The 26451-nt window shown below is 59.5% G+C and overlaps 1 protein-coding gene and 1 pseudogene across 1 annotated transcript; one reads left to right on the top strand and one right to left on the bottom strand.

The window, feature by feature from the left end:
* The first annotated feature begins 1651 nt into the window (after positions 1–1651).
* Positions 1652–24839, top strand: TOLLIP (toll interacting protein). The gene is made up of 6 exons (XM_019714747.3): positions 1652–1831; positions 12770–12919; positions 16474–16656; positions 17576–17728; positions 18554–18644; positions 22504–24839. Exons 1-6 carry the CDS (start codon positions 1799–1801, stop codon positions 22716–22718), a joined length of 825 nt encoding a protein of 274 aa, XP_019570306.1. The 5' UTR covers positions 1652–1798; the 3' UTR covers positions 22719–24839.
* LOC141572309 (U6 snRNA-associated Sm-like protein LSm6 pseudogene) lies at positions 8687–8928 on the bottom strand (annotated as a pseudogene).
* Positions 24840–26451: the final 1612 nt, after the last annotated feature.

Here is a 26451-nt window from a genome sequence, read left to right on the forward strand (position 1 = left end):
GCAGCAAAGGACAGCACACACTGCAGGGAAGCGCAGGGTGACGTGTCAGAGGGCATTAGAAGGGATCTGGGCTTCTGTCAGTGATTATGGGGGAGCTTTGAGGAAGCGGGGTTCTGCTCTGGATCAGATGCTGTCAGAAGCAGGGGTAGCCTTCTTCATTCTTATCTAGGAGGGAAGACTAGGGGAAGGCTCCAGCTGGAATTGGTAAGCAGCAGCAGCCATACCAGCCAGGAAGGGAGATGTTGGTCTCTTGGCGTGGAGGGTGTCATGTCGTCTGTGTTCACACGTGACCAAGGAGCCATCACGGCTTTGTACTGATGCACTGTGGTCACAGTGGCCTTGTCTGCTCTGGCGTTTTGTGAAACTGCTTACATTCAACAAAGCAGAAGGACCAGCAGAAGGCAGGCCTTTGGCACTTCCTTCTCTGATGGAAAATAAGTCTCTACGGAGGGGAATGTGAAATGAGTGGTGGAAGGAGGCAGCTACGATCATCAACCTGGGCCTCATCACAGGTGCAGAACATGGAGAAGCTGCAGACATAGCTTCTGTTTGCGGGTAATTTCCCCTGACAAAGGGCATCGGTAGGTAACGCTTCAGTCCTTGCTTCACTAAAGGCTGAGACGACATCACCCATGAAGATACGGTAGTGGACGGTGCCTTGTTTCTCCTGCCCTGAACACCCATCTTCCCGAGCCTGTGAAGCACCGCAGCCCACATTCGCCTCTCCTTTAGCTTGACTCCCATTTTTAAAACGTATACATGTAAGTGCTCCTCCCCCAGAGGATTTTGGGTAAATCAGGGCTTTTGTTGTCTGGCCCCTCAATCCACAACCCCCTCCCCCGGGAGGCTTGCACGTTTGCAGGAGGCTGCCCATCCGTGGCCGGTATCGGGACGCTCCTTCTCTACTCGTTGATACCAAGGTGCAGAATTTCCTCCAAGACCCTGGCCCCGCTCAGTGGTCTGTCAGCGTGACCAGGGGCCCTCGGCGGGGCCCTGACTCCCCAGTGCGGAGCGTGTGGGCCACTGGCCCCCGAGGCCACCCCTCCCAGCCAGCGGCCCCCCTTCCTGATGACTTCCGGCTAAGGCCACCCTGTTGTCACGTCACGGGTTTGCTGCCCGACTCCCCCAGAGGCCAACGCCCGGGCACCGGCTTCTGAGCAGAGAAAGAGCAGCTACTTAGCGCCGAGTCGCTCACAGGAGACCGAGGCACCACTCCAATCTGTCGGGGGGCAGCCGGAGGTCAAAGTCCTCTCCTCTGCCCACGCCTGGGCTGCGTGTCTTGCGGTTTGGTCTCTTGTCCCTGAAAAGCAACTCAGTATCTTGTTAGAACCAGGACAGGCTCACTTTGGGCTGGTTGCGTTTACTGTCCCTGCCCCCGGGTCCAGCCGAAGGCCCAGGGAGGGGAGGGCCGCTGAGGCTTCCCGCAGCTCCCGGCGCCGGCCAGGAGACCCGCTCGGGCAGACCCCACAGTCCGTGCGGTCGCCTGGCAGCTCTGCACGCGCACCTGCCGCTAGACCGCCCAGTACGCCCACCGCGGGCTGCGGAGCCATTTCGGGCGCCCGCCCGCGGCGGGGAGCAACTGCGCAGGCGTCCGCCGGCACCGCGCGTGCGTGCGCGGCGCCGGAAGGGGCGGGGCTGCGCGGCGCCTGCGCAGTGCGCGGCGCGGGCGGGGTGGCCGTCAGCTGACTGTGGCGGCGGCTGCGGCCTCGAGGGGGACAACCGTCGGCGTCGCAAGCTCCGGCGGAGGGTCGCCGGCACGTCAGCTCTCGTTGGGCGAGGCGCGGGCCGGCGCAGCACCATGGCGACCACCGTCAGCACGCAGCGCGGGCCGGTGAGACTCCGGGCGGACGGCGGGCGGGCTTTCCCCTCAGGGCGCGGGCGGCGGTGCGGGTCCGTGGCCTCCGGGGCTCTCGGGGAGGCCCGACGACGGGCTCCGGGCGAGCCAGGGGGCGGGGGCGGGGTGCGGTCCCCCAGTGGAGGAGGCCCTCACCGGGGTGGGTCCCCCGGACGGAGGAGCCCCCATGCCCGGGAGTTCCCTCGGGTAGAGGAGGCCCCGCCAGGGTCGGTCCGCCGCACGGGAGGCGTCTCCTGTGCCCTGTGGCCTCCCCGATAGAGGAGTGTCCCGAACTCCTAGTCGGTACCCCGGATGGAAGGGGCCCCCGCACCCTGGGCGGGCCCCGGATGAAAGGTTCCTGCGCCATGGGTGTTGGGTGGGTCCCCGGATGGAGACGGACCCTCACCGGGCCGGTTCCCCAAATGGAGGAGGCCCCCCCCCCCGGGCCTAGACCGTCCCCACGGAGGAGGCCCGGGAGCCCGCGACTCCGCCCCCTTCCCTCCCTCTCGGGGGCGGCGTGAGGCCCGCAGGCCCCGCTGTTTCCCTAAGTGGCCGCTGATCGCGCCCTCAGTTCCTTCGTTTGCCGGTGCGAGGACGGGCGCTCAGAACCCCGGCGGGCCCTTCCCACCCCCGCTGTGTCTCGGGGCTCCTGTCGGTCTCCACGGCCGCCTGCTGCTCCGGAGCGCGCGTGTAGACCCGCCCTGGGGACCGGGCCGCGCGGCCGCTCCTGCAGGCGGTGGGGGCGGGTTGTCACGAGCCGGGAAGTTTCTATGGGCAGCGGATCAAAATTTGCAGCAGACAAACATTCCCTTTAAGTGGGGAAAGTTCTCAGTGATGCCACCACTGCCCTCACTCAGTCGCTCTGCCTGTGAAGCCCGTCACCCGCCCCTGCCCCCCGGCCCTGACGGGGTGTTGACAAGTGCTGCTGGTGTTTTCCTGACTAGAGCAGAATTTTTCCCACAGCATGTCTTTTCTGAGTGAAGAAGACCCAGGTGTTGTTAGAAGTCCCGAGGGCTTTGCAGTGGACGTGACGCCCCCCCCAGATTTCTCTGTGGAATCGGTCCACAGTCAGCAGAGAGGTTTCTGGATTCCCTCGGCCTTGGAGCGTTCCCCTCTCTCCGTCCTCACTCCACAGTGAATTACAGCGGCTGACAGCCAGCCGTTTCTCATTTCTGCTCAACTGGCTGGTCAGAGAGGCAAGGGAACCAAGTGAGCCGCTCCCTTGTTCGCGTCCCCCAGGGAGCAGTGGGCGCAGTGGGCCTGACCTGTCCCATGTCCTCACCCGCCTGGTGCGGACCTCACTGGTGTGAGTGTGAACGTGCGGTGCTGGGCGCAGTGGCCAGAAGTGCGCTCTCAGTAAGGGTCAGCTCCCCTGTGCGGAGCAGCGGTCAGCGCTGGGACTGCACAGAGCTGGGGCAGCTGGCGCCGCAGCAGAGCAGCTGCGGGGTCGGCCATTCCCGTCCCGCACGTGGGGCCTGGGCCGGCAAAGATTCTGTCCAGCTTGCCATGTGTACCGTGCTCCCCGGCCTGTTCTCTGTAGCACAGGCGAGTGGCCGTCTGTCCGTGTGTTGGTGTGCAGCACACATAGACCTGCACATGTTTTGGGGGTGCTCTCCATGGCCCGTAAACACAGTAACGTTAGATCTGGGCCGGGCTGCTCGGGGCCTCCAGGAAGGTGTCCTCAGGGACAAGGGTCTTGAGTGCCCCTGGAGTACCTGTGAGTTACTCAGCCAGTGTTGTTGATCATGACATTGGGACGAGCAGGTGTAGTGCCTGCAGGGGAGGGGGTGGGGGCCTTACAGTGTGGCATGGGAAACCGCTGCCACGCGTAACCTGGCAGATAAGCCCAGCGGGGATGGTTGCCATCAGCTCTGTGGGTTTTAACTTAGGTATAAACAGTGGCCTCCTGGGCCGGGAGTTGGGTGGGGGGGTAAGGTTCTTGGAGGAACCTGAGACAGGGATGAGCAGGAGTTGTTAGATGAGGTGGGGTGGGGCAGGCTGCGGAAAGCCAGGAAGGGTCCTGAGGGCAGGGCCTGTGCCACTGTGAGAGAGTGACAGGCGTGGCTGGGTGCTGTTCCAGATGGGAGGGCCTGCGGCTGGCAGATGGGTTTGCCCTTGAGTTTTATCTGGTCGCTACAATGTAACATTTTTTAAAAAACATCTTTGCCTGGCACCATCCTCTCAGAGACCTCCCTGGTAGCCAGGGTGCATGGACTCCATCCTGTCTGGGCCCTGCCTCCCTGTGTGCTGGGTGCCATGCAGGTAGACGGGTCAAGAAGCTGCAGTACCAGCTGGTGCTGGTAAAGGTGGCATTTGGCTCTGCTCACTGCCCTGGGTCCTGTCTGGGCAGCAGTCCTGAGGGACCCCTGTGCCCTAGGGACATCCGTGTCCCTGCCCGAACAGGGTGGGGGTCAGCCCTGGCACAGGGAGCCCAGAGCCTTGACTCTCACTGGGGCTGGCTCGGAAGGCTGACCTTGCCTCCCACTCCTGCTCCCGTGATAAACGAGTGACAGGCAGAGTCTTTGGGACTGTGAGTGAGAAAGGGGAGTCACCACGGAGGGAGGCTGAGGTGGCCCTTGTCCGTGCTTGCTGCCCGTGGGGCGCCTGAGGGGTGGGCGAGATGGTATGTGAGAAAAAGTGCAGCCCGCGCTGAGCCGGCCTCACACCTTCTGTCCTGCTTTCTCCCTGCAGCAGCTGATGGGCTTCTCTGCTTAAGGTTCAGGAGACGTACTGTTTGTATCTCCAGGGTCAGGTTTTCCCTGAATAGTCTGAGGATGGCCCAGCCCTGTGCTGTTTGCCCCACTTTTTAACAATGCTCGTAGTTTTCTAATGACAACCCTTTTTCTACCCAGTGTTTCTGTTCAGTCCACAACTCTCAGTAAGCACCCAACGGGCACCTAGGAGGAGTAACTGGGGGTGGGCTCCCGCCCTCCATGCTAGAACTCGGTGGGTGGCATGCTGCTTTAAACTACAGCGGTGTCCATCAGCTTGAGGGGACGGACAGCTGTCAGGCTTAATTGGAGGCAGCTTCAACTTTTTTTTGGCAAGACTCCTTCATAGATGTGTGGGTAGGTCCCAGTGAGCCCAGGCTGAGGGGTTCCCAGGCTGAGGGGGGCCCAGGCTGAGGGGTTCCCAGGCTGAGGGGGGGGCCCAGGCTGATTGGGGGGTCCAGGCTGTCAGGGGACCAGGCTGATGGGTGGTGCAGAGTAAACTATATTATAGTGTTATACGTACACACACATTTTTTTTTTTCCAGATTTTATTGGGGAAGGGGAACAGGACATTATTGGGGAACAGTGTGTACTTCCAGGACTTTTTTCCAAGTCAAGTTGTTGTCCTTTCAATCTTAGTTGTGGAGGGTGCTGTTCAGCTTCAAGTTGTTGTCCTTTCAGTCTTAGTTGTGGAGGGTGCAGCTCAGCTCCAGGTCCAGTTGCCGTTTTTTCTAGTTGCAGGGGGCGCAGCCCACCATCCCTTGCAGGGGTCGAACCGGCAACTTTGTGGTTGAGAGGACGCGCTCCAACCAACTGAGCCATCCGGGAGCTCAGCGGCAGCTCAGCTCAAGGTGCCGTGTTCAATTTTAGTTGCAGGGGGCGGAGCCCACCATCCCTTGTGGGACTCCAGGAGTTGAACCAGCAACCTTGTGGTTGAGAGCCCACTGGCCCATGTGGGAATCGAACCGGCAGCCTTCGGAGTTAGGAGCACGGAGCTCTAACCGCCTGAGCCACCGGGCCAGCCCCATACACACACATTTTTTAAAAAGTGTTTTGTACTTTCATTTGTCCTGTTTTTTGTTTCTTTTTCTTCCTTGCCTCTTTTTGGATTGCCCAAATACAGTTTTTTAAACTCAGTCTTTCGTTCTCCACTGGTTTGGAGAACACACACAGTGCTGCACGCGTGTTGGTTTTGCGGTTATCCTAGAGTTGGCACCATGGAGCCGTGTCAGGACCTGCGCTAACCCGATATGCCGCCCTCCTGATGAGTGTGCCACCTCACGTGACCGCTTCCCAACCGCAGGGCTGTCTGGTCCATAGGTGGGTCCTGTCTGACCTGGGGGCGCGTGTTCACTGCTCCTTCTCATCCTCTGTCTCAGGCCTTCCGCCTGGGCTCACCTGCTCGTGCTTCCTGCTCGGCCTTCCTGCTCATCCTTCCTTTGGGGGTACTCGGGTTTGCTTGTAAGTTGCCGTACAGACCCCTGAAAGGCGTTTCTGGATGGATGGATGGTCACCCTCTCGCAGCCCTTGCACTTCCTCTGCTGCCTTCCGTGGGGCGCCCCGCACCGTGGAGCAGTAGGGCCCATGCGCCTGTCTCTGCTGCATTCTGAACTCTCTCCAGTCGCCGCTGCTCTGCTCTGTTAGCAGCCGTTAAACTGCCCTGGAGTTCTTGGTGTAAACAGTTTGAGTGACAGTCAGCTCTAACTTTGGGCTTGTTGCTTAGCGTCTGGTGTCCTCATGTGTCAACCTTTGTCACGCTCGTGGACTGGCCATGTAGGTCAAATGCTTGCCCCAGGCCTGGCCTGTGGGGGCACCTGGACCTGTGAGCTGCTGGGTCCCTAAGAACTGTTTCTCTTTCTCAACTTGGCTGCTCCTCGTGCCACCCCCACCTCCAGCTTTGTGCACCCCATTTCCCCTTCTGCATGCCTCCTGCCACTTCTTTCTCCTTTGACACCAGCTGAGGGCGGTTGGCTGTGTAGGACAGTGGAGCCTGGGAGGGACAGCCGCATCGGCTGGGGGGCCACGAGGCCCTGGAGGCTGGGAAGCATCTGTGCTCCGAGGGAGGTGACTGCAGGTGGCAGGAGGGTGCTCCTGCAGGGGACTTGGCTGCAGCTCGTTCTAGGTGTTTGGAAACTCCCCCAGGTGACTTCCAGGTCCCTGAGAACGCTGTTGCCCGTGGGCACAGGGGCCAGCAGCCTCCTGCTCCCAGTCACTGACTGCGCTTGGGCTCCTGCCACCGCTCCTCCTCTCTGCCCTCGCTCCGTCCCTCCCCCACCCAGGACAGTGGCTCCCGTGTCCTCCCAGACCTTCCTCAACTCCAGATCCATGTGTTCTGCTCCTTGCCTTCTCCCTAGAATGTTCCAGACAGACAGCCTCTTATTCCCTGAGGCCCCTGCACTGTGTGTGTGCTCCCCACCCCGTTTGGTGGCAGCTCCATCCTTGACGTTGCTCAGGCAGAACCTGGGGACGACCTTGCCTGTCCTAGATCCCTCAGAAGTCCTGCGGGCTCTGCCTCCAGAGCAGTCAGCCTCTGCACCGCCCACAAGCTGCTGCCACACTTGCTCCAGGGGTCCACCTGCTGTGATACCCTGCAGCCAGACATGTGGCCCAGCATGTCCAGCCCCTCCCCTGCCCGGGCCCTCAAATGCCCCGCCCCTCACCTTCCCGGCCCTTCCCCTGCCCCTCACCTGCCCCGCCCCTCACCTGCCCCGCCCCTCACCTGCCCAGCCCCTCCTCTCTGTGACTCAAAGCTGAGTCCTTCAGCGGCCCTGGAGGCCCACACAGCCTCTGCCTCCGACCTCCCTGATCACTCCCAGAGTGGTGTCCTTCACTCTGTCCCAGCCACCTCCTGCTGTCCCTTCATGTGCCAGAGAAGTTCTGGTTAGGCCATGTACACAGGTGTTTCCTCTAGCTGGATTGTGTGCCCCGTCGTCGTCCCCCCCCCTCCCCCCGCCTGACTGACACCTTCACACCATTCAGATGCTCTCTTTCCATTGCAGCCCCCCCACCTTGCTGTGACTGTTTACAACGCTTACGCCCCTCAGCACACAATGACTTGACTGGTATTATTTGTCTTCTTTCATTAACTGTAAAGAGAGCAGTGACTCCCCCAACATTGCCTTATGGAAAGTTCATACACACCCTGAGGCTGGAAGGCGCTGGCAGCATGTGCCCATGTGCCCACCACCCAGGCGGTGCCACCTGCCTGTGCTGTGGTCCTGGCGCACCACTCTGCCCGCTGGTTGGCTGGTTTTGTTTGGTTTGAGGACGGGGGTTCCAGCTCAGGCTTGCTCTTGGCCCCAGCACCTGCGACGGGAGGCCAGGTGCCATGGAATTCTGGTAGAGACCGCATTTCAAGTCACTCATTCTCTGTCAGCTTTTGTAGTTTGGGGAATGACGGTTATCCTCGCTCGCTCTCGTTTGTCTCCTCTTCTCCTTTCTTCAGCCTCTGCATTCATTTGGACCGCAGCCTCTCAGTGCCTCGCAGAACTCGAGTGGACGCTGTGGGCTCTGGCGGACGTGGGACATTCCAGCATTTTGGCCTTGCAGTCGCGGGCTGACTCCTCCAGGGGCCCCGCCAGTGCTGGCTGCGTAACCACTAGTGTACTTCATATGGACCGAAGTGCCCTTCCTGTCTTGGGGAACTGAAAATGGGGGTGGGGGGCTGGGGCTGACTGGCTGTCACTCACAGGCCTGCTGTGCTGCTCTCAGGGGCACCTGCGACTAAGAAGTGAAAGTACTGTTTTTGAAATACATTGAAAATAGACTAATATTTATAAAAGGAGCTTTTAGTTTTAGGGGAAGTTCAAATCCCGAGAGTTCATGGAATGAGAGTTTGTGCTGCTTTTATATAAAAGTAACTCATGTTCCCTCTCTGTCTGCGGAGCACAATAAAGCTGCACACGGTTAGACGAGATTTTTTAAAATTATTTTTGCACTCTACACACTGACAGAGAGATAAAAGAAAATGAAACTTAAATATAAAAATTATTTACAATTAAATCCACAGTTTTATACATTTACCTTACATGTCAGTGAAAAGTTGCTAACCATCATGAAATAGGACAAATTATATCAAAAAGAACCAAAATCCCATAAAAAAATATATCCCAGTATGAAAAGTATTGTGCTCTGGGTATCTTCACAGCCTTCTCTTCTGTGTGCTTACGTACAACACATTGTTCCCGTGGATAAATGTGTCCTGTATTTATTCTTCAGTCGTCCATTTACGTGTTCTTCTGTCTGCTCCAAGGCCATATTCTTGGAGCCATCCAGGCAAGTCAGGACCCCTCGATAATCCACTCCAGAATTTAATTTTACCACAACTGGCCATCCTGTGATTTGCTTTAAGAAGTCACTGGGGGTTTGCTTCTGCAGACTCATTGTAACACTCCTGATCAGAAATCTGCTGGCTGGGATCTTGGACCCCCACTGTACGAGCCCCACAAGTCCAGCCTCCTCAAGATTGTTTTTAAAAGTAACCAGCAGGGTGGAAAAGTATAAGTAAGTGAAACCGACATCTCCCTGTCTCCTCCCCTCCCCCCCATTCTTGACCAGTAATTTCTTAAAACAGTGCTTTGAAACATAAAGCCCACTTTGTGGTTTTGCCAGTGTCACGCTGCTCCCCCTCCTCCAGCTGCCCGTGAGGTGGGAGGCACCGGGACATCTCCGTCGTGTGGCTGTACCTGGCCTGATGGGCCTGGGTGCCCATGGTGGATGTCGCCTTTTCCTGGTGCTGTGACAGTCCAGCAAGGAGCCAGCCACGTGCTGTGGGAGCGTTTCCATAGGTGTCACGTGGACTTGTTAGGTCTGGACACGAGTTTCAAGTGGCTTATTAGTACTGAGCTCAGTGTACTCATGTTGTAAACGTAAGCAGGTTATTTTTAAAAGTATGGCCCATCATTCATCTGTAATCAAGATGAATTGTCCTCTTGTCTTCCCAAGTCTTGGAGCCCGGAAAGCATATATTTTGATGTGGCCGTTCAAAGATTTCCTTCATCATAACATGGCAAAAATAAACTTTAGGATTAGTGCTGAATTTTTTTTTTTAATTAAAGTTTATTGCGGTGGCAATGTTAGTAAAGTTACAAAAATTTCAGGTGTACAATTCTGTAATCCATCATCTGTATCTCACATTGTGTGTTCACCACCCAGAGTCAGTTCTCCTTCCATCACCACATATTGGATCTGAATTTTCAGTATACACGAGGAGTCCATGTTTATTGATGCCATTTTTCAGTCTGGTCTCTGAGACGAAGGACTCACGTGGGCACTGGGCTCACCTGTGACGTGTGACATGCTAACCGGTTTCTTAGCAGGGGAGGCATCCTCTGCGGTGTTGGACTCTCCCCTCATTTGGACGCCTTGGATCTGAATTGAGAAATCTCCAGGGGCCCAGCAGTGCTGGTTACATAACCACTAGTTTACTTCAGAAGGACTGAAACACTGTTTCCTTTTCTTTCCTTTGTTTGGAGGTTACAATTTTTTCTAAGGAACTTTAAATTTTGGAATCGTGGCCAACATAGTACAAAGAGCTGCTGGGCTCCCTCACCTGCTTTCCCATTGTTGACGTTTTGTCACCGTGTGCGGGTCACGACTAAGAACCTGACTCTGGTGCGTGATTGCTAACTGCAGGAGTTATTCAGGTGTCCCACTTTTCCTGGGACTGCCCCTTATTGTCCTGCGATGCCACCCAGGGCCCACGTGGCCATCCTGTCTCCGTAGTCACCTGCGCTCTGGGACCGTCTCTGACTTTCCTTGTGTTTTGGGGCCTTGACAAGTTCGGGACTACCTGCCAGCATCTTGTAGAGCACCCCTGAGCTGGGAGTGGGACCATGGCTGGTGGCCTCCCCAGGCTGTCACCTGGAGAACCCGTGTCTGCCTGGCCTGTCTCTGCAGCTGTTGGCCAGGACCACCGGCTGGGGGTGCTGGCCACCTTTCTCCTCTTCTAATGTTCTGTTTGAGCAGTTTATGGTAAATCCTCATTTCATGTTTATAATTCTGTAGTTAAACTGCTGTTGAAAAATAACACGAGATCGTTTCACTTTTCAATATAGCTTTGTTTCCCCCCATTAAAAAGCAGTTGTATTCTCTTTGAGGAAAACCTAGAAGAGTACATTGAAAAGAGAACGTAACACCTGGAAGTCCCATTCTGATGGTGGGAACAGACAGGAAGCGGAAATAATGAAGGAAAAGAGGCCTCTCCTGCCCCCACATCTGTGCAGCCCCTCGTTACTGTCACACTGTCACTGCATACACACGTTGGCTGTCCCTGGTGTATCCCGTTCCCTGCTGGGTCCACAGAGCTGCAGTATGTGGCATGTGGTGACATTTATTTCTCTGAGTAAGTGCAAATTTGGTCTGTATACACTAATGCTTTGAACTTGGTTAGCGTGAGTGTTCCTGCAGACTAATTCGTTCGTGGCGAGCCATGGCGACTACAGGAACTATGTGTGGTCCGTGGATGGTTGGCAGGGCACCCCTGTCCCCTGTCAGCTGGGACGAACTCTGGAAGGGAGGCCGGTGAAGGGACTCGGGCTTCTCCACTGCAGTCGTGCTGTGCTCCCGCAGGGCCTGGCGCTGGGGTCGGTCTCGTTTGAAGCTGTGATGCCCCTGGCCATCTCAGTCCTCCTGCAGGGGTCGTCGTGTGGGCCTTCTTTTCAGAGCACGCCCCGGGACCTGCTGGGAACAAGCCACACACCTGGGGAGATGTGGCTGCCAGGCCTCTTGGGACACTGCACGCTTCTCCTGGCAACCCCTGGCCTCCCGGCGCCTGCGGCTCCTCCGGCCTGATGGATGCTGGAGCCCGGGCGGCCGGGGCGGGGGCATCGGGCACAGAGAAGGTGACAGTGTCTCACCGCCGCTCCCCTAATGCGTGTCCCCACCCGAGAGGGCCCGTGTGCACTTGCTCTATGAAGAGTGGCAGGAGCCCAGGCCCACAGATTGGGCGCACGGGTGGGAGGCTCCTGTTCTCAACACTGGCCCCTCTGCCCGTTCCGGAGCCAGCGAGCCCCCTCGGGTAACACGCCCCTGTGACGTGCAGGGCCAGCAGGCTTCTGGCCATCTCAGGGGCCCTGGTGGCTGTGGGCAGCAGACGCAGTTGCCAGAGCTCACGCTGTGACACTGGGGTTTCCCCTTGGTGTGATTTCCTCAGCAGCCAGCCCTTCAGGGCCCTGGGCTGGAGGCCCTGGGTGACGTCCCCTCGGGACGGCTGAGGAGGACCGGGGCCTGGGACCTCTGCAGGCAGCTCTGGGCTCTGTGGCTCCAGCTTGTTCAGCAGCGGCCAGGCCTCCTGTCGTGTGGCCCCACGGCTCCTCCCTTCCAGGGGGTTTGTTGGCCTAGTGGTCTTCACCAGTCGTTGGTCTTTCTGGGCATTTCTTACTCTGAGCCCTCCAGACCCTGCACCCCTGCCGGGGAAGGGCAGCGTCGCCGTTGTCCTTCCTCGGCCCTCCCGTGCTGGCCGGCCTTGCTTGGCTGTGGAGCCCTCGTTCCCTGGTTCGGGGACACAGTTGTCAGTCCTTTGCTCCTTTCCACCCTGGTGCCTTTTCTGGGGTGGCCGCCACGAGCCTCCACTGGCTGTCGCTTCGTTCTCCCCCAGTGTTTCTCGGCAGACTGTTGTCTGTGAGCCGTTTGGGTTTCTCCCGGGATTCGCCCTCCTGGCGCGTCCCTTTTGTGTCGTCCAGCCCGGGAGCCTGGTGACAGAGGCTTCTGCGAGCAGCAAAGGCCGAGGTCTTTGTGGCTTATTATTAACCTGACTTCTTTCTGTCTTGTGAGTTTGTTTGAATTTGAACTGTTTGAAATGGGCGTATTTGGTGTATCAGTACAGAGGGTTTTCCCAGTCTCAGCTCCCGGCTCAGTTCCCGTCTCATTCATTCATTTGAACCAATGTCTTGCGATTGACAGGCCTCGCTTGTAGTCATAGTGGCCCAGCGCGAACGGGTTGTGGACACGTAGCACAGCGCATGACACCCGAAAACAATCCGGGAAACCATCCAGCAAGCCCGGTCTGAGCGTGAACCCGCCTTTTGTGGCAGCGATGTCGTGACCTTCACTGACGGGTGTGCATTGAGTGCCTGCCGAGTGGCAGAGTGCGGGCTGGTGATGAGAGGCCCCCAGGCTGGAGCCCTGACCCTGGCGGCCCCTCACTTTCTAGGTGAAGAAAGTGAGAGCCAGTGCAGCTGCCCTCCTGCCCTCCTGCTGACGTGCTGTGCCCCCCCCCCCGCAGGTGTACATCGGCGAGCTCCCGCACGACTTCCTGCGCATTGCGCCCACGCAGCAGCAGCAGCAGATCCAGCTGGACGCGCAGGCAGCCCAGCAGCTGCAGTACGGAGGGGCGGTGGGCACGGTGGGCCGGCTGAATGTCACGGTGGTGCAGGTGGGTGTTGCCTCCACTCCCCGGGGCCGCTGCGGGTGGCTGTGGGCTTTCGTGCCGCATTTTCTGTGTGGAACTTTCTCTGATTCTGCTTTTTCCTAAAACATACATCTGATGAAAAACGATGGTAAGTTACCCGGGGTGCTCCCCAAGTCCTCAAAGCGTTAGTGGTGAGCCTCCGTTGGTGCCTGCTCCGTGCTGGGCACTGCTCCTTCATGCACACGGTCTCCCTGCCCTGGGGGCAGCCGGGGGGGGGGGCGGGTAGACGCACCGCCACTGTCTAGACGAGGGCACGGGTGGGGACGGCCAGGGCGGGCGGCTGTGCCATCGGGCTCTGGAGCCCACACACCACTCACAGCCCAGACTAAGTACACTGTCAGGAGGCAAAATGGTTTTGGTCACCAGAACTTCCTATAAAACCGTGATGGGGGCAGTGACTGTGTCATACGGCTTCACACCAGCGCACAGTGCAGTAGACGCAGGGACCCCTGTTGGGCCTCGTGAGGAAAGCGGGGCTTTCACAGGTGTGCACTGCGGCAGCCGCTCGGCCACGCTCTTGGTGCTACGGGGTTCGCAGCCGAGCCCCCTGTTCTCACAGTGCACCTTACACCCTCGCTCATGCTCATATTTCTAGGATAGCGCGATACCCCCTCTCTGCGTGCCCTCTGGTATCAGTGAATTCATGCGCTGCTGTCACAAGGGCTGTTTCCTGCCAGCACCACAGGACCATAAGGCACCCCACCCCCCCTCAGCCCACACGGCGCAGCCCGGCCCTCCAGGGGCCCGGCCCATGGTCAGAAGCACTCCGGTTCACCTGTTTGGCCTTTTGGTAGCATTACTCATGGTCTTCCACTTCCTTTGTGATGAACAGTCTTGCCTTGGCTCACAGAGGGTGCTCACTGGCCCTTGGCCTGCCACCCCTGGCCGTGTCCCCTGGTGGACTGATAGGGGGTTCAGTCCCAGCCAGCCCCTCTCCTCCCTGCCCACGCCCCAGAGCGAGCAGCCCCTGGCCCCAGCCAGCCGCTCAGCTCAGCTGCAGACTCATGCGCGCACACCCATCCTTGGGGCCTCTGCCTGCATGTCCTTAGGGGTTTCAGATGTGATGTGCCCCAAATGGAGCTCAGCCCTCCAGCCCCCCACACCTGCTTCTCCCCAGCAGTAGGCAGCAGTTCCGTCCTTCTAGGAGCTCAGCCCTCCAGCCGTGGGCTTCCTCTGACTTCTCTGTCACACTCAAAAGCTCTCGGCTCCGCCCTCTGCGGGCCAGGCTGCAGCACTCTGCCCGCCCCACTGCCAACCCCCGGGGTGGCCCGAGCGTGGCCAGGCAGGTCTCTCTGCTTGGTCCCTTCCCCACTGTGCACCTGCCTGATCCTTTTCTCCCCTAGGAATGTCCCCAGGGGTCCCCGCTTGCTCCCTCACCTCCTCAGGAGCACCCCATGTTCCCATGTGCCCCATTCCTCTCACCTGGTCACTCCCCACAAGCGGCAGGGTTGTCACACGTTCCGTGTGTGATGTGTGTTTGCTGCACGCGGCTGTGGGAGACACAGACGTCTGTCTGGCTAGGCCCAGCATGTAGTCACGCCCAGTAAGGATCAGAATGAGCAGGATGGCGTTTCCTTAAGCATTGGGTATGTGGCATTGCAGGAAAGCCTCTTAGAAGTGTCCGGGACAGGCCTGCGTAGTCCGTCCCCAGAGCAGAGGGAGGAGGAGCGTGTGCTGCCATAGCAGAGGGCAGGCGGGGCCTCTGCAGAGTGAGGAGAGTGACAGCCACGGGATCCCGTCGGTATTCCTCGCTTACGCAAAATCATCGGCACGTCCTGACGTTCTTTAAGGTGTTAAGACCAAAGGGCCTTAGCAGCCAGGCAGAAGCACCATGAAAACAGGTGCCAGGAGGCTACGGGCGGTCAGCCGGCCTCACGTTCCTACTGTTGTTTCACAGAAAACGCCAGGGCGATTTCTAAGGCATTTTCCGGGGAAGTTTGCAGTCTTGGGAGCTGCTGTAGCAAACTGGTGCAGAGGACAGGAGAGGAATATTTGCAGCTGTCTGAGGGCTGATGCGTACACCAGCAGCTTTCCGGAGAACATTGTATCTCTCTGAGCATTCCAGGGGGTGCTCCAGCCCCCACGAAAGGGAGCAGAATGAAGGACCCAAGAATGGAGAAGGCCTTGCATAGAAGGATAGTCACAGCTGTGGTTAAAAGTGAACAACATGTAGCTCCAAACAGGCAAAGACAGAAAGAGTAGACACAGTCAGTCGGAAACCAGAGGGCGGAATGGAGGGCAGGGTTCGGGGACCCTTGTGTGCTAGGAGCGCCCCTCCGGGTGTGGGCCTCGCTGTGGGCCGGGCAGAGGCAGCACGCAAAGTGAGGCAGACCCTGCAGCAGCCAGGGGACGACACCTCGCGGAGGCTCAGATGGCAGCACTTTTAGCAATGAAGAATTTTTAATTCAGGCAACCCGTTTTATTAGCCATGCCGGTAGGATGCACAGGGTTCTGTGGGATGGCCTGGCTCGTGCCTGGGAGTGAGTCCCTCCCGGTCACAGGTGGCTGTGGTTCACTTCCTGTACTGTTGGCTTCCTGCCAGTCTCCCAGGGCTGGCCAGCGGGCCCACTCTGGCCAGTGGGGCGGGTTGAGCCTTCCCAGGAGGTTCCAGGGTCCCCCGGGGGCGAGTCTGCATCGCTGGGCCTGATGGTGGGGACCACCTGTCCACATGCTGATTATGTGCCATCAGGACCCTTTTGCAGGCCTTCTGCCCTTTTGTTCTCTGGGCTTTGTGCTTGTTCCTAAGATTTGCTAGTTGCTTATACATTCGGGATCCAGGTCCTTACCAGACATGGGTGTTTGCAGATACTCCCTTCTCAGCATCTTTTAGGGAGCAGGCCTCCTTAATGTCACTGCGTCCAGTACCCCATGTTTTCTTCCAGAGCTTGGGCCAAGGTCACAAAGATGTCCTCCTGTTTCTTTTGTAGGACTTTTATAGTTTTAGGTTTCACATTTAGGTCTGTAATCCTCCTGGAGTAAATACTTCCCCACCAGTGACCTAATGTGCAGAGCCTTCCATCTTTCTTACTCATCAAGACTCGTTTTTCCTCCCTGCGAAAGCAGCCCTCCTGTGCCAAGAGCCTGTCTGGCTCGGGGCTGGGCTCCTGACCTACGTGAGACACTCCCGTCCCAGGGAGCCAGTGCGGCTGGTCCAAGGCGTGTTTGGCCCCACCCTGGGCACGGGGAAGGCCCTTGTGGACTCACCCGTCCCAGACCTCGTGTCCCTTGCTCTCTGGCTCCTGGCTCTGTCCCAGGGTGGCCTGCGTGTCAGCCCATTCCGCGGACTGCTCTGAGGAGGGTTGGAGGAACCCCTCTGGCCCGCTGTGCCTGCAGCAGCATCGTCATACCTGCCGGCTCGGCACCAGACTTACGGTGGGTGACGTTCTCCCACCTGGTGCCAGGTCCGCAGCCACATTCCATCAGACGGCCAGACAGACCTGGAAATAGGTGGGAGGGGTGCACGACAGGTAAGCCTGGGACGGTGGCTGCCTTGTGTTCTGATGCCGGCTTTATTTCAGGCCAAGCTGGCGAAGAATTACGGTGTGACCCGCATGGATCCGTACTGCCGGCTGCGGCTGGGCTACGCCGTGTATGAGACACCCACGGCCCACAACGGCGCCAAGAACCCACGCTGGAACAAAGTCATCCACTGCACGGTGCCCCCGGGCGTGGACTCCTTCTACCTGGAGATCTTCGACGAGGTGAGAGGGCGGCCTCTGTCTGGGCTCCGCACTCGGGACCAGGCTGAGCAGGGGACACCTGTCGTTCTGGCGGTGGGGGCATCTCCAGGAATTCAGGCATGCCTGACAGTGTATGGTGTCCCCAGTAGTGGGAAGTGTGTGTCCTGTGTGGGTTCTTTCATAGCTGCATTCAGAAACGTCATCACCAGTGACAGCAGACCCCGAGCACTCTGAATAGAGTGTTGGCACGTCCCCCCCAAACCAGGCACACGCATCATGACCAGTGACACCAGACCCCAGTGCTCTGAGTGTTGGCACGTCCCCCCCAAACCAGGCACACGCGTCATCTCAGTGACACCAGACCCCGAGTGCTCTGAGTGGAGTGTTTACACGCTCCCCTCCCCTGAACCAGGTACATCGAGGCAGCTGTTTGTGAATAGGTTGGATATAAAGTGGGTCACCCCATGGCTGAGTGGGACTCGGGTTCTTGGTGGTACGCCTCGCAGAGTGTCCTTGGGGAGTGTTGGATGGACGCAGCGGGGCTCTTCCTCAGCCCGGTCCTCTGGGCACCAATCCGGGAGCACCTGGTCCCTCCTGAGGCCAGGCAGGTGCCCCAGCAGGTGACAGCTGGGAGGCGTGAGGGTGGACAGCAAGGCTGGGAGGGGCCCTCGGTCCCCGAGCTGCCTGCCCTGTACCTGCCCTTCCCGTTTCCTCCTCCGCACCCTCTGCTCCGTCGGGGCAGCTGTGGTCAGCAGGAGAGCGCCTCCTTTCCCCCGTGTGTGCTCACTGGCCTTCGGGGCTGGGTGGGGGACCTGGGGTGGGGGAGGGGTGGCTTGTGTGTCCAGGCAGCCCCATCTGGTCTTGGAGGGGCCCCTGAAGGGGGGGGCTCCTGGGGGCGGGGCCAGCTCTCCAAGTCCTCAGTGCCCTGTTGTTCCCGCAGCGAGCCTTCTCCATGGACGACCGCATCGCCTGGACACACATCACGATCTCCGAGGCGCTGAAGCAGGGCGAGGTGGAGGACAAGTGGCACTGCCTGAGCGGACGGCAGGGAGATGACAAGGAGGGCATGATCAACCTGGTCATGTCCTACTCGGTGAGGGCGCCGGGCGGGGGTCTGCTGAGGGCGGCCTCACCTCCTCGTTCGGGGACCCTTTGACCCTGAGGAGCTAGGCCTCAACCCGAACTCACAGGGCGTGGTCCCAAGAAGAGCCAGCCGCTCACTGTCCTGGGAGGAGCAGCGTTGTGTGGTGGCCGTGTCGGGTCAGGGCCATCTGCGGTATGGCCCCCTGTGGCCTTGAGGGGCTGGGCCTGCCCGGAGGGGACTGGGGACGAAGGTGCTGGAGAGCAAGGCCTTAGAGCCGGGGCTCTTGCCCAGTTCTGTCTCCAGCCCCCGGCCACTCTTGTGAGTTCCTGCTCTCTCCTGTGTGTCAGTGAGGTGGTGTCATTATTAATGGTTTGTGTAGAAAGTTTCCAGCCCGGGAGCCAGTAGAGAGATGAGTACAGACCCTTGGGGATTGGTCACCCAGCTCAGCAGTCATCCCATTTGCTGCTCTTGTCACATCCCTCCCTCCTTTTAGTGCTGGACTATTTTAAAGCAAGTCTCGGCGTCAGTTTGATTTTGCTCATAAGTGTTTCATCATGCGTCTTTAGCAGACACTTTTACATGAACACAAAACCATTGTTATGCTTAATGAAGTAATATAGCTGGAGTCAGTCCCCTCTGAACTTCTAGCACAACAGGATTGGGGTGTCGGTGTGGCAGGTTGTTTAAGGAGGATGGGTGCCCTGCACTCTGGCGTTCCCTGTCTGGGCTGCACCCTGCGCTGTCCCTCCCAGGACGCTTTCGGTGAGACAGGTGTGCAGAGGTTTTGTGTGGTGTGTGCTTCTCTGACCCCAGGATCATCTTTGTGTCTTCCAGCCACTGCCAGCAGCGATGGTGATGCAGCCCCAGCCCGTGGTACTGATGCCAACCGTGTACCAGCAGGGTGTCGGCTACGTGCCCATCACAGGTGCGTGCAGCTCCTCCCTTGCTGGGTGGTGGGTGTGGGGGCTGGGAGCGTGGCGTGGAGGCCTGCCCTGGTCTTCAGGTGAGGCATGAGGGCCTTCCCACAGCAAGGGCAGGTGTGTCACCTGTGAGTTGTGTGTGTAGGGAGGAAATAGAAGCTGGTTTTTCCCTAACTTGGCACTAATAAGGTGAATTGAAATTGATGGCGACATAGAAATGTAGTTTGTAAACACTTTAGTATGTGAAAGACCGTGTTCCTGTGGGTGAGATGAACTGTGTGCCCTAAAGTGTTTGCTTAGGGCAGAGTAGGTTCTTTATAAGCGGAGACGCGAGCTTTTCCTTGCTGTGTACCTCTGTACATTTTGAATAATCAGGTACTAACAGAAACGTTACAAAGGGAGGAAAGACTCTTGGCCTGAACCCTTTGAGACCCACTCACCCACCGGGGGCCCCCTCTGCAGTCGCATGTCCTACAAACGAGGGCATTGTCCTGCTGCCGGGCAGCGTCAGTCGGGAAGAGCGTGAGCACTGGTGCCCTCTGCGTGTCTTCGGCTGTCCCTCGGGCAGCAGCGCCAGGCCTCAGTCCCATACCCCCTCCAGGCCCTTCCCCCTTGGCCTGGATCCCCAACCTTGGCCACCTCTGCCGGTTTGGAGCGCCAGGCTGGTGGCCCCTCGGGCCCGTCTTTGGTCTGACCAGAGGTGGCGGTGCTGGCGCTTCTCGACAGTACAGAGCAAAGTAGCTTTGTGTCCCCTTCCTGCTCTGCAGTGCCAGGCGAGTGGCACTGGCCCCAGCCCTGACTGCCCTGAGAGTCTGGGGAAGGGCCGTTTGGTGACAACTGCAGCAGAAACCGCCCGCGTTAGCACCACACCTGAATTTAAGATACGGTAAGTCCAGTCGGTGCCCCCATCGCGTTTTCTCCGTAACTGGAAGTCACAGCAGACGTAGGAACACTGAAGCTCAATGCCACTCGGTAAAATGCGGAAATGGTTTGACGTGAAGTGAGAATCGGGTTTTGTTTTCAACTGTTGCTTAGCGCTCTCTCCCTCTGCTGCGAGGCGCTCACTGCTCACACTGACCAGAGAGTGAAATGGGCCCTGCGGCCACGCAGGTTCCTCTTCTTGATGCCCCGTCGTGAGGGGCTTTAAGCCCTTCGTCTCCCCTCAGTCGTGTCACTGCCTGTCTTCCTGCCCAGAGGCAGCTCCCAGGCCAGGCTGCACTGGAACGGGCAGGAAGGACCCTGTGGGTCACCTGCCTGCACCGCGCAGCAGCCTCCTTGGGCCACAGTGACGTGACTGTGTGTGGCCTCCTGGTGGCTGCGTGGTCTGGAGTGTGTGGAAGAACGTGCGGCTTGGCTGCGAGTCGGGAGCCTCAGTGCACAGTGTGCTGTTCTCGCCGGTGCCTCGGAAGTGCCCTCGCCCCTGCTTTATTGATGGGAGTCTTCTGCGTGTATGCGCGCTCCAGGAGCTGAGAGCACAGCCCTCAGCACGTCCACTCTCACGGTTCACGGGAGGACTTGATTGTCGCGTCCACACTTGGTGACATTGACGTTTGGGCACATGGACCTGGCTGGCCGGGCGTTGGATGGGCTGTGACTGTCTCACACCTGTCCACTCTGACCTGGGCCTTCTTCCCTGGTCAGTAGCAGGCCGGTGTCTTAAAGCGTGTGTCACACAGGGTGTCAGGCGGGGTCTCTGGTCCCGCTCCCCACATAAGAACGCAGGACATGGTGAGGCCAAAAAGGAACACCCACGGAGCCATAGGTAGGGGAGTCAGACCACTGTAGTCTTGCTGGCGGCTGGGTTGGAGAAACAGGAAACGGGCCACAGGATCCACAACTTTCTGTCCACTTCTCTCTGCCAAACAACCCCACTTGCTAGCTGCAATTCACCGTCCTAACTGCAATCCGCGCTTGCTAGCTCAGCCACCATCTTCCTGCTAGCCCCCATTTTCTGCTAGCGTAGCCACGGCAGTTATATTAGTGGCCAGTGGCTCACTGGTTACAGCTGACGGCCAACTAGCCACAGCTGATGGCCATCCAATCACAGTTGATGGCCATTTACTCCCTGAGCCAGCACCTTTCCACGTGAGGCCGAGAGCCTGGACACTGCCCTCCTGGCTCTGTCCCAACAAGTGGCACTCACGTTGCAGTCGCCCTCATAGTCTTCTCGAAATGCTCCCTCTTCTCTCCCCGTTCCCGCGCTGGCCAGTCCATATAGGCAGGAGCGGATCTGCGGGGCGTGCACACGGTCGCCAGGGCCATAGCACGTGCCCTGTTGGTGAGCAGCATGAGGAGCAAGGCCTAGGTGACGCAGACCTAATGTCCCGTGCTCTGTGGCCTCTGCTGGCAGCCCTGGGGGTCATGTGCATGGGTTGTGCTGACGGCAGGGTGTGGGGTCGTAAGAGCTCACTCCAGCCGGGATACTTGCCTCAGACAAGACAGGCTGTCGCCCGTCCCGAGAGCACCTGCGATGGCAGGTGAGGTCACCGTGCTCCCGCAGTGTCCTGAGCATGGCCCGCCATCCCCACAATGACCGCCTGCGTGATGCCGTCTCAACAGGCCCCATCGCCTCACCTGTGAGGAGGGTCCACCTCGCAGCACGTCAGGCTTGGCAACGCTGGGTCAGGTGTGGAGGCAGGTGCTTGGCCAGGCCTGGCCGAGGGGTCCGGAAGGGGGACTGGTCTGCGCCCTTCTCGCTGCTAGTGCCTCAGGAGGTGTCCCGTCCGTTCCTGGTGTGGTGGCCACCATCATGCCCTGCAGCCACCTCCCAGCCCTCAACACTCCCACGTCCTGTAGCTTTGACTCAGGCTGGTGTGGAGGCAGCGTGTGGCTGCCCCAGGGTCTTGGGGATTTGGGAGCGGAGAGAAGTCACAGCCTGAGATCACTTCTGAGTGCCTGTAGGCCTGGTTGGGAGGTTTGTGATTTTGAGGTGTAAAGCACTGGTGCGCCAAGTTCCGCTTTACTCTGGGGAGGTATTACCCACAGTCCTGTGTTGCTAGCTGTCTGTGTGGTCACTTCCCACCTGGACATGTGTCTGTTCTCATGGGACGCGTCGCCTGGACTTGGGGCCGGGCTGCCCCAGGCCTCAGGGATTGGAGACCCGGCCCCAGGCCAGCTCTGCGGTTCCTCCCAGGGGCATCTGGGCCCTTCGCATCGTCCGCCGTGTCCCCCACTTCCCACACAAAGGGGTGATGCGGGCAGGGGTTAGTAGGGCCCCACCTTGGTCAACAGGCTGAGCACTGGGAGGCCCTGTGCCACCTGTCCCCTCGCCCGCATGCCAGCCAACATTCCTAGTCATCGGAGCGTCTCTGCCTGTGGTTCCCACGTGTCGTGCGTCCCGAGCCGGCGTGCAGCCCCATTCAGTGCCTGCCATCCTTTCCTCCCTCCGTCCCTTCTGATCGTGCTGGGTGCCAAGCTGGGAAAGTGGATTCCAGGGTGCATGGCAGGGGAAGGCTGCAGACACTAGATGTCTGGGTCAGCGAGCGTCCGTTCTGTTTGCGCTTGCGTCCTCAGAGGAGGGGCCTGTGTTGTGGCCTTTGGTCAGGGGTGTTGGTCCATGCATCTCAAAGGGACCAAGACCTATGAGCGCCTTGCCCCCACCCCACTGTGAACCGGGCTCATGAGGTCCGAGGTCCAGCCCCCACTCTGCTGGGGGGTGAGTGGGCGAAGCAGGGCTTGCTCTTGGTGCTGCTCGCCTCCGTTTCTCTCCCGTGAGCCCAGGCTGCTTCTGCGGTCGTGTTTCTTGGGTGCCCTTGCCCGTCGGTGGTTGAGAGGCCGGTGGGGTGCCACGTTGCTCCCTCCAGCTGGAAGCAGCCTCGTGTATTGTGGACACCCCCACGTCCTAAACTCATCTTGTGCTTGCAGGAGTGCCCGCCGTGTGCAGCCCGGGCATGGTGCCCGTGGCCTTGCCCCCAGCAGCCGTGAGTGCCCCGGCCCGCTGCAACGAGGAGGACCTGAAAGCCATCCAGGACATGTTCCCCAACGTGGAGCACGAGGTGATCCGCTCCGTGCTGGAAGCCCAGAGAGGGAACAAGGGTGCGGCCATCAACTCTCTGCTCCAGATGGCAGAGGAGTCCTAGGCCACGCCCCCCGCTGCCACGTTGCCTCTGGCCCTTCGGACTTGCCAACCCAGGGTTCCCAGGGAGCACTGTCCCAACGCGATTCCTGTGAGAGAGCCCCGCGTAGCCCCTTCCTCTGCCCTCCGTCCGTGTAGCCCTGTCCACACCGTTTGGGATGCATGTGGGTCCTTGGCTCCTGGCAGCCGCTGTGGGGCAGGTGTGGTGTGGGTGGCTTCCCCTCGCTCAGACACGTGAGCCGTGTCCTGTGTGCACACTCACCCTCCCCGGCTTGGGGACGTGCATCTTCCAGCGCCGCTCACTTCTGCCCCTCGCGCTGTCCCCGAGGTGCTCTGGTGGGAGCGGCCTGCCTCGGCCAGGGCCTCAGGAAGGACCGCGCGTCCTGTGCTTTATAACAGTCTGCAGTCATTCGACTTCATAGGGACAGTCCTCTGTTAATTTAGGGCACACACAGTCCATTAACAACTGGTGTGGGGGGGTTGTTAGAACTTGCAAACTGAAGGAAAACTCACGTGCCTCCCTTGACGTGTGGACCTGGGCTGCTCCCCACTGTCCCCCTGGCGGCGGTGCTGGGCCCCAGCCACAGGTTTCCGCCTCAGTGCCAACAGGCAGCCAGCCCCGGGCCAGCAGGGCTGTCCTGGGCGCAGAGGGTCCCTTACGTCTTTTCCTGCTGTGTTCCATGCCAGCTCTGTGGAATGTAATTCTGAGCGGTCGCTTCTCTCCTTGACCGACTCTTGCTCCAGAACCTAAAATTGGGGGTAAAAAGTGAGAAGATACAGTACTTTGCTTATTAAAGGTGTTTGGGGCCTGGTGGCTCACTGCTGACATTAATCTCAGCTTCGTGCCCGAGGACCTGGATTGGGCGACACACACGGTCCCCTGGTGAGTCCACGTTTAAGGCTCCCGAGAGGCTGCAGGCGCATGTGCACCTGTGGGCTACACGCAGGCCCGGCCCTGGCCGCAGGTGCAGGGTGGGGACAGGCTGGGTGTCACCTGGTGACAGTGCGAAGTCTGAGCAGTTTCTCAGGAGCGATGCACTTGAAGCCGTGCGCACGCACTGATCACTCACGTGTGTCGGCTCGGGGCGTGTTAGGCCGCCCTCACTGTCCCTCCTGCAGCTGTTGCCCCAGCCTTTGGACTCGGGGGTCTTCCAGGAGGGACATCAGACAGGCCCCTGACAACGCGGCAGCCGTGGCGGGCAGCACAAGGCTGTCAGTTTCAGTCGTCTGCCCCTGTCAGCTAGAGAAGGCTGCTTCCTGCCGTGGTCAGGGTGGCTGCATGTCCCGGGGGCTTCCTGTCAGCCTGGGGACGTGGGCAGTGGGGTGGGGCCGGCGACAGGCGGGAGCCTCCGCTGACACGGACTGTCTGAGCTCGGGCGGCTCACCCTCACGGTTCAGGCGCTGGTCTCGGTCTCGAGCCTGTAGCAGACTTCTCCCGGGCGGGAAGGTGGGGCCAGGCGGCCACGCTGCCCTGGGACTGGTGATCTGAGCAAGTGGCACAGGACAGATGGGCGCAGGTCCCCAGCCCCAGGCGCGGCCTTAGTGTGTGGGAGCCAGACAGGGTTAGGGTGAGCACGCTGGCACGTCTCTGCTTCTCCACGAACACTGTCCCCGTCTTCATAGGTCGCAGCCACCCCCCACCCCCCATAGGGCCTTTATCAGTCAGCGCCGACTGCTCGCCTCCACGGGGCGCTGTTTTCACATCAAAGCTCATGCCTGCTCCTCGTAGGGACTGCGGTCCCTCTGGGGGGCTTGTCACCCAGCTGCAAAGAGGAGGCCACCGGGACGGGGCGGGTGGCTGCGGTTGTTGGGCCCCCGTGCAGGTGGGCGGAGGCTCGGGCGCTGATGTTTCCTGCTGCCTCAGCACCGGCCCGAGCACAGAGCGTCCGGCGGTCACATCCTCCCCCACCTTCTCGGCGGCGGCTCCTGGGGGCCCTTGTCCCTTTACAAGCACCTGCTGCTGTCGGCAGAAGTGACTCTCAGACGTCGTGTTTCTGGTTCTTCTCCTGGGGTCCAGTGTCCAGAGTTTTCTTTGATTGTAAAATATATTTTTACTTTTCAGCCTTCTAATTTAATAAATGATCTATATAAAAATAGAGAATTAAAGTCCTTTGAGGAAAGTTCACCATTTTTGTTCCTATTTTTTCACACAGCTCGTGATAGGCAGGATTGATGAAGCAATCAGAATAAATTCACTGTAGTAAACTGGCTACAGGACTGGGAATGAAAGCAGAACCCAGTGGCCAGCTCAGAACCTTAACTTAAAGGTTTAGCTCATGTGTGAGTTTTCGTTTTCCAGTGAAAGTTGGCAGGAGTCCCAGGCGCTGTGCTCTGGTGGCGTGGGTGTGGGTGGCAGGTGTGGCCCCAAGGGACCCGACCTCATTGCTTTGTTTCTGTGTGTGTGACATCCGCCATTTCGCCCTGGGGGTCACAATGGACTTGAGCCACGAGGCGTGGCTCGCTCTAAGGGAGCCATGCTTAGACTCAGGGCTCCCGCGTTAGGTCACCTCGTCTCTCAGCCGCCTGTTAGTGTGTTAGCGCCACCAGGACACTGGGACCCAACTCAGGTCCCGAGTGTGTGTCCACACAACGCGACCTGAGGACAGGGGGAGTGTGCACAGCCCCCTGCGGCCTTCGTGCCATCTGTAGGGCCAGGCGGAGGACAGGGGCTGCGATGGGGACGCTTTCACCTCTCGTGTCCTTGGGTGGCCCTGCTCCGTGCTGTCCCATCTCAGGTGTGGGGTGGTTTTGGTGGCTTGTTTGGCTTGGGGTTCTAGGGTTTCCACCTGGCCATTCCTGCCATAGGTGAAGGCGTCATGGGCTGGGCCATCCCAATTAGGGCTCCAGGGCCTGGGGAGCAACCAGTGGGCAGACGAGTGGCCCTGTGCACCCAGCTGTCATGGAGCCTGGACAGTGCTCGGGGTCCCCAGTGTCCGTGGGCCCATCTGTGTGCTGGGCCGTCTCCTTTCTCTGGAGCACATAGGGGCCCCTCTGGGAAGGGCAGGGGATTACCGCCCTGGACACTTGGCCGTGGTGTTGCCGGCCGGCCTCAGGGAGCCCAGCCTCCTCCCGCTGAAGGATCTGGTCTGAGAACCCCTTCAGGCCTGGCCGCTGCGGGAGGAGGCTGAGCTCCGCCTTCTGCCCGTTGGGCTCGTCCCTGGGGCCCCAGGCCTGATGGCCGTCACCACAAGAGGCTGCTGCTCAGGACTCTGCCTCCGGACCTCGGGCCCTGCCCCTCCCTGCTGTTTGGGTCCCCAACTAATGGCACAGAGGACAGCCACACTGTGATTCCCAGGACGCAGGTGCCATGGAGCCAGGCTCAGCCTCAGCACCCCTTCCTCGGCTGTCACAAGGGTCGTCCGGGCTCCACTCACGGGGACCACTGCTGGTGCCCAGGCAGCCCAGCAGGCACACCGGCTCCAAGGCTCCAAGGCCGCTCGCTCCCGGCCACAAGCTCCCATAGCCAGCCCGGTGCCCAGCCCCAGCCGGGTGCAGAACTCGTCAGGCCCCGTGATGCAGCCACGGTCCTGCCATCCTCCCTACGGGGTCTGCCTGTCCTCAGCCTGCCCTGGAGGCCCTGACTTCCCACTGTGACATCCGGGGACTGCCATCGACAGGCCGGAGCGCCGGCAGCAGCCGGTTCCACTCCCTGTCACTGAGTCCCATGCCCCCTGAATGCCGGGGAGAGCGCACCAGCCCTGGCCACCACCTCCCACCGCACCCCAGTAACCACTGTG

Source organism: Rhinolophus sinicus, chromosome 14, assembly GCF_057876585.1.
Source record: "Rhinolophus sinicus isolate RSI-liver-muscle chromosome 14, RSI-T2T, whole genome shotgun sequence".
In the NCBI taxonomy this organism is placed as follows: Eukaryota; Metazoa; Chordata; class Mammalia; order Chiroptera; family Rhinolophidae; genus Rhinolophus; species Rhinolophus sinicus.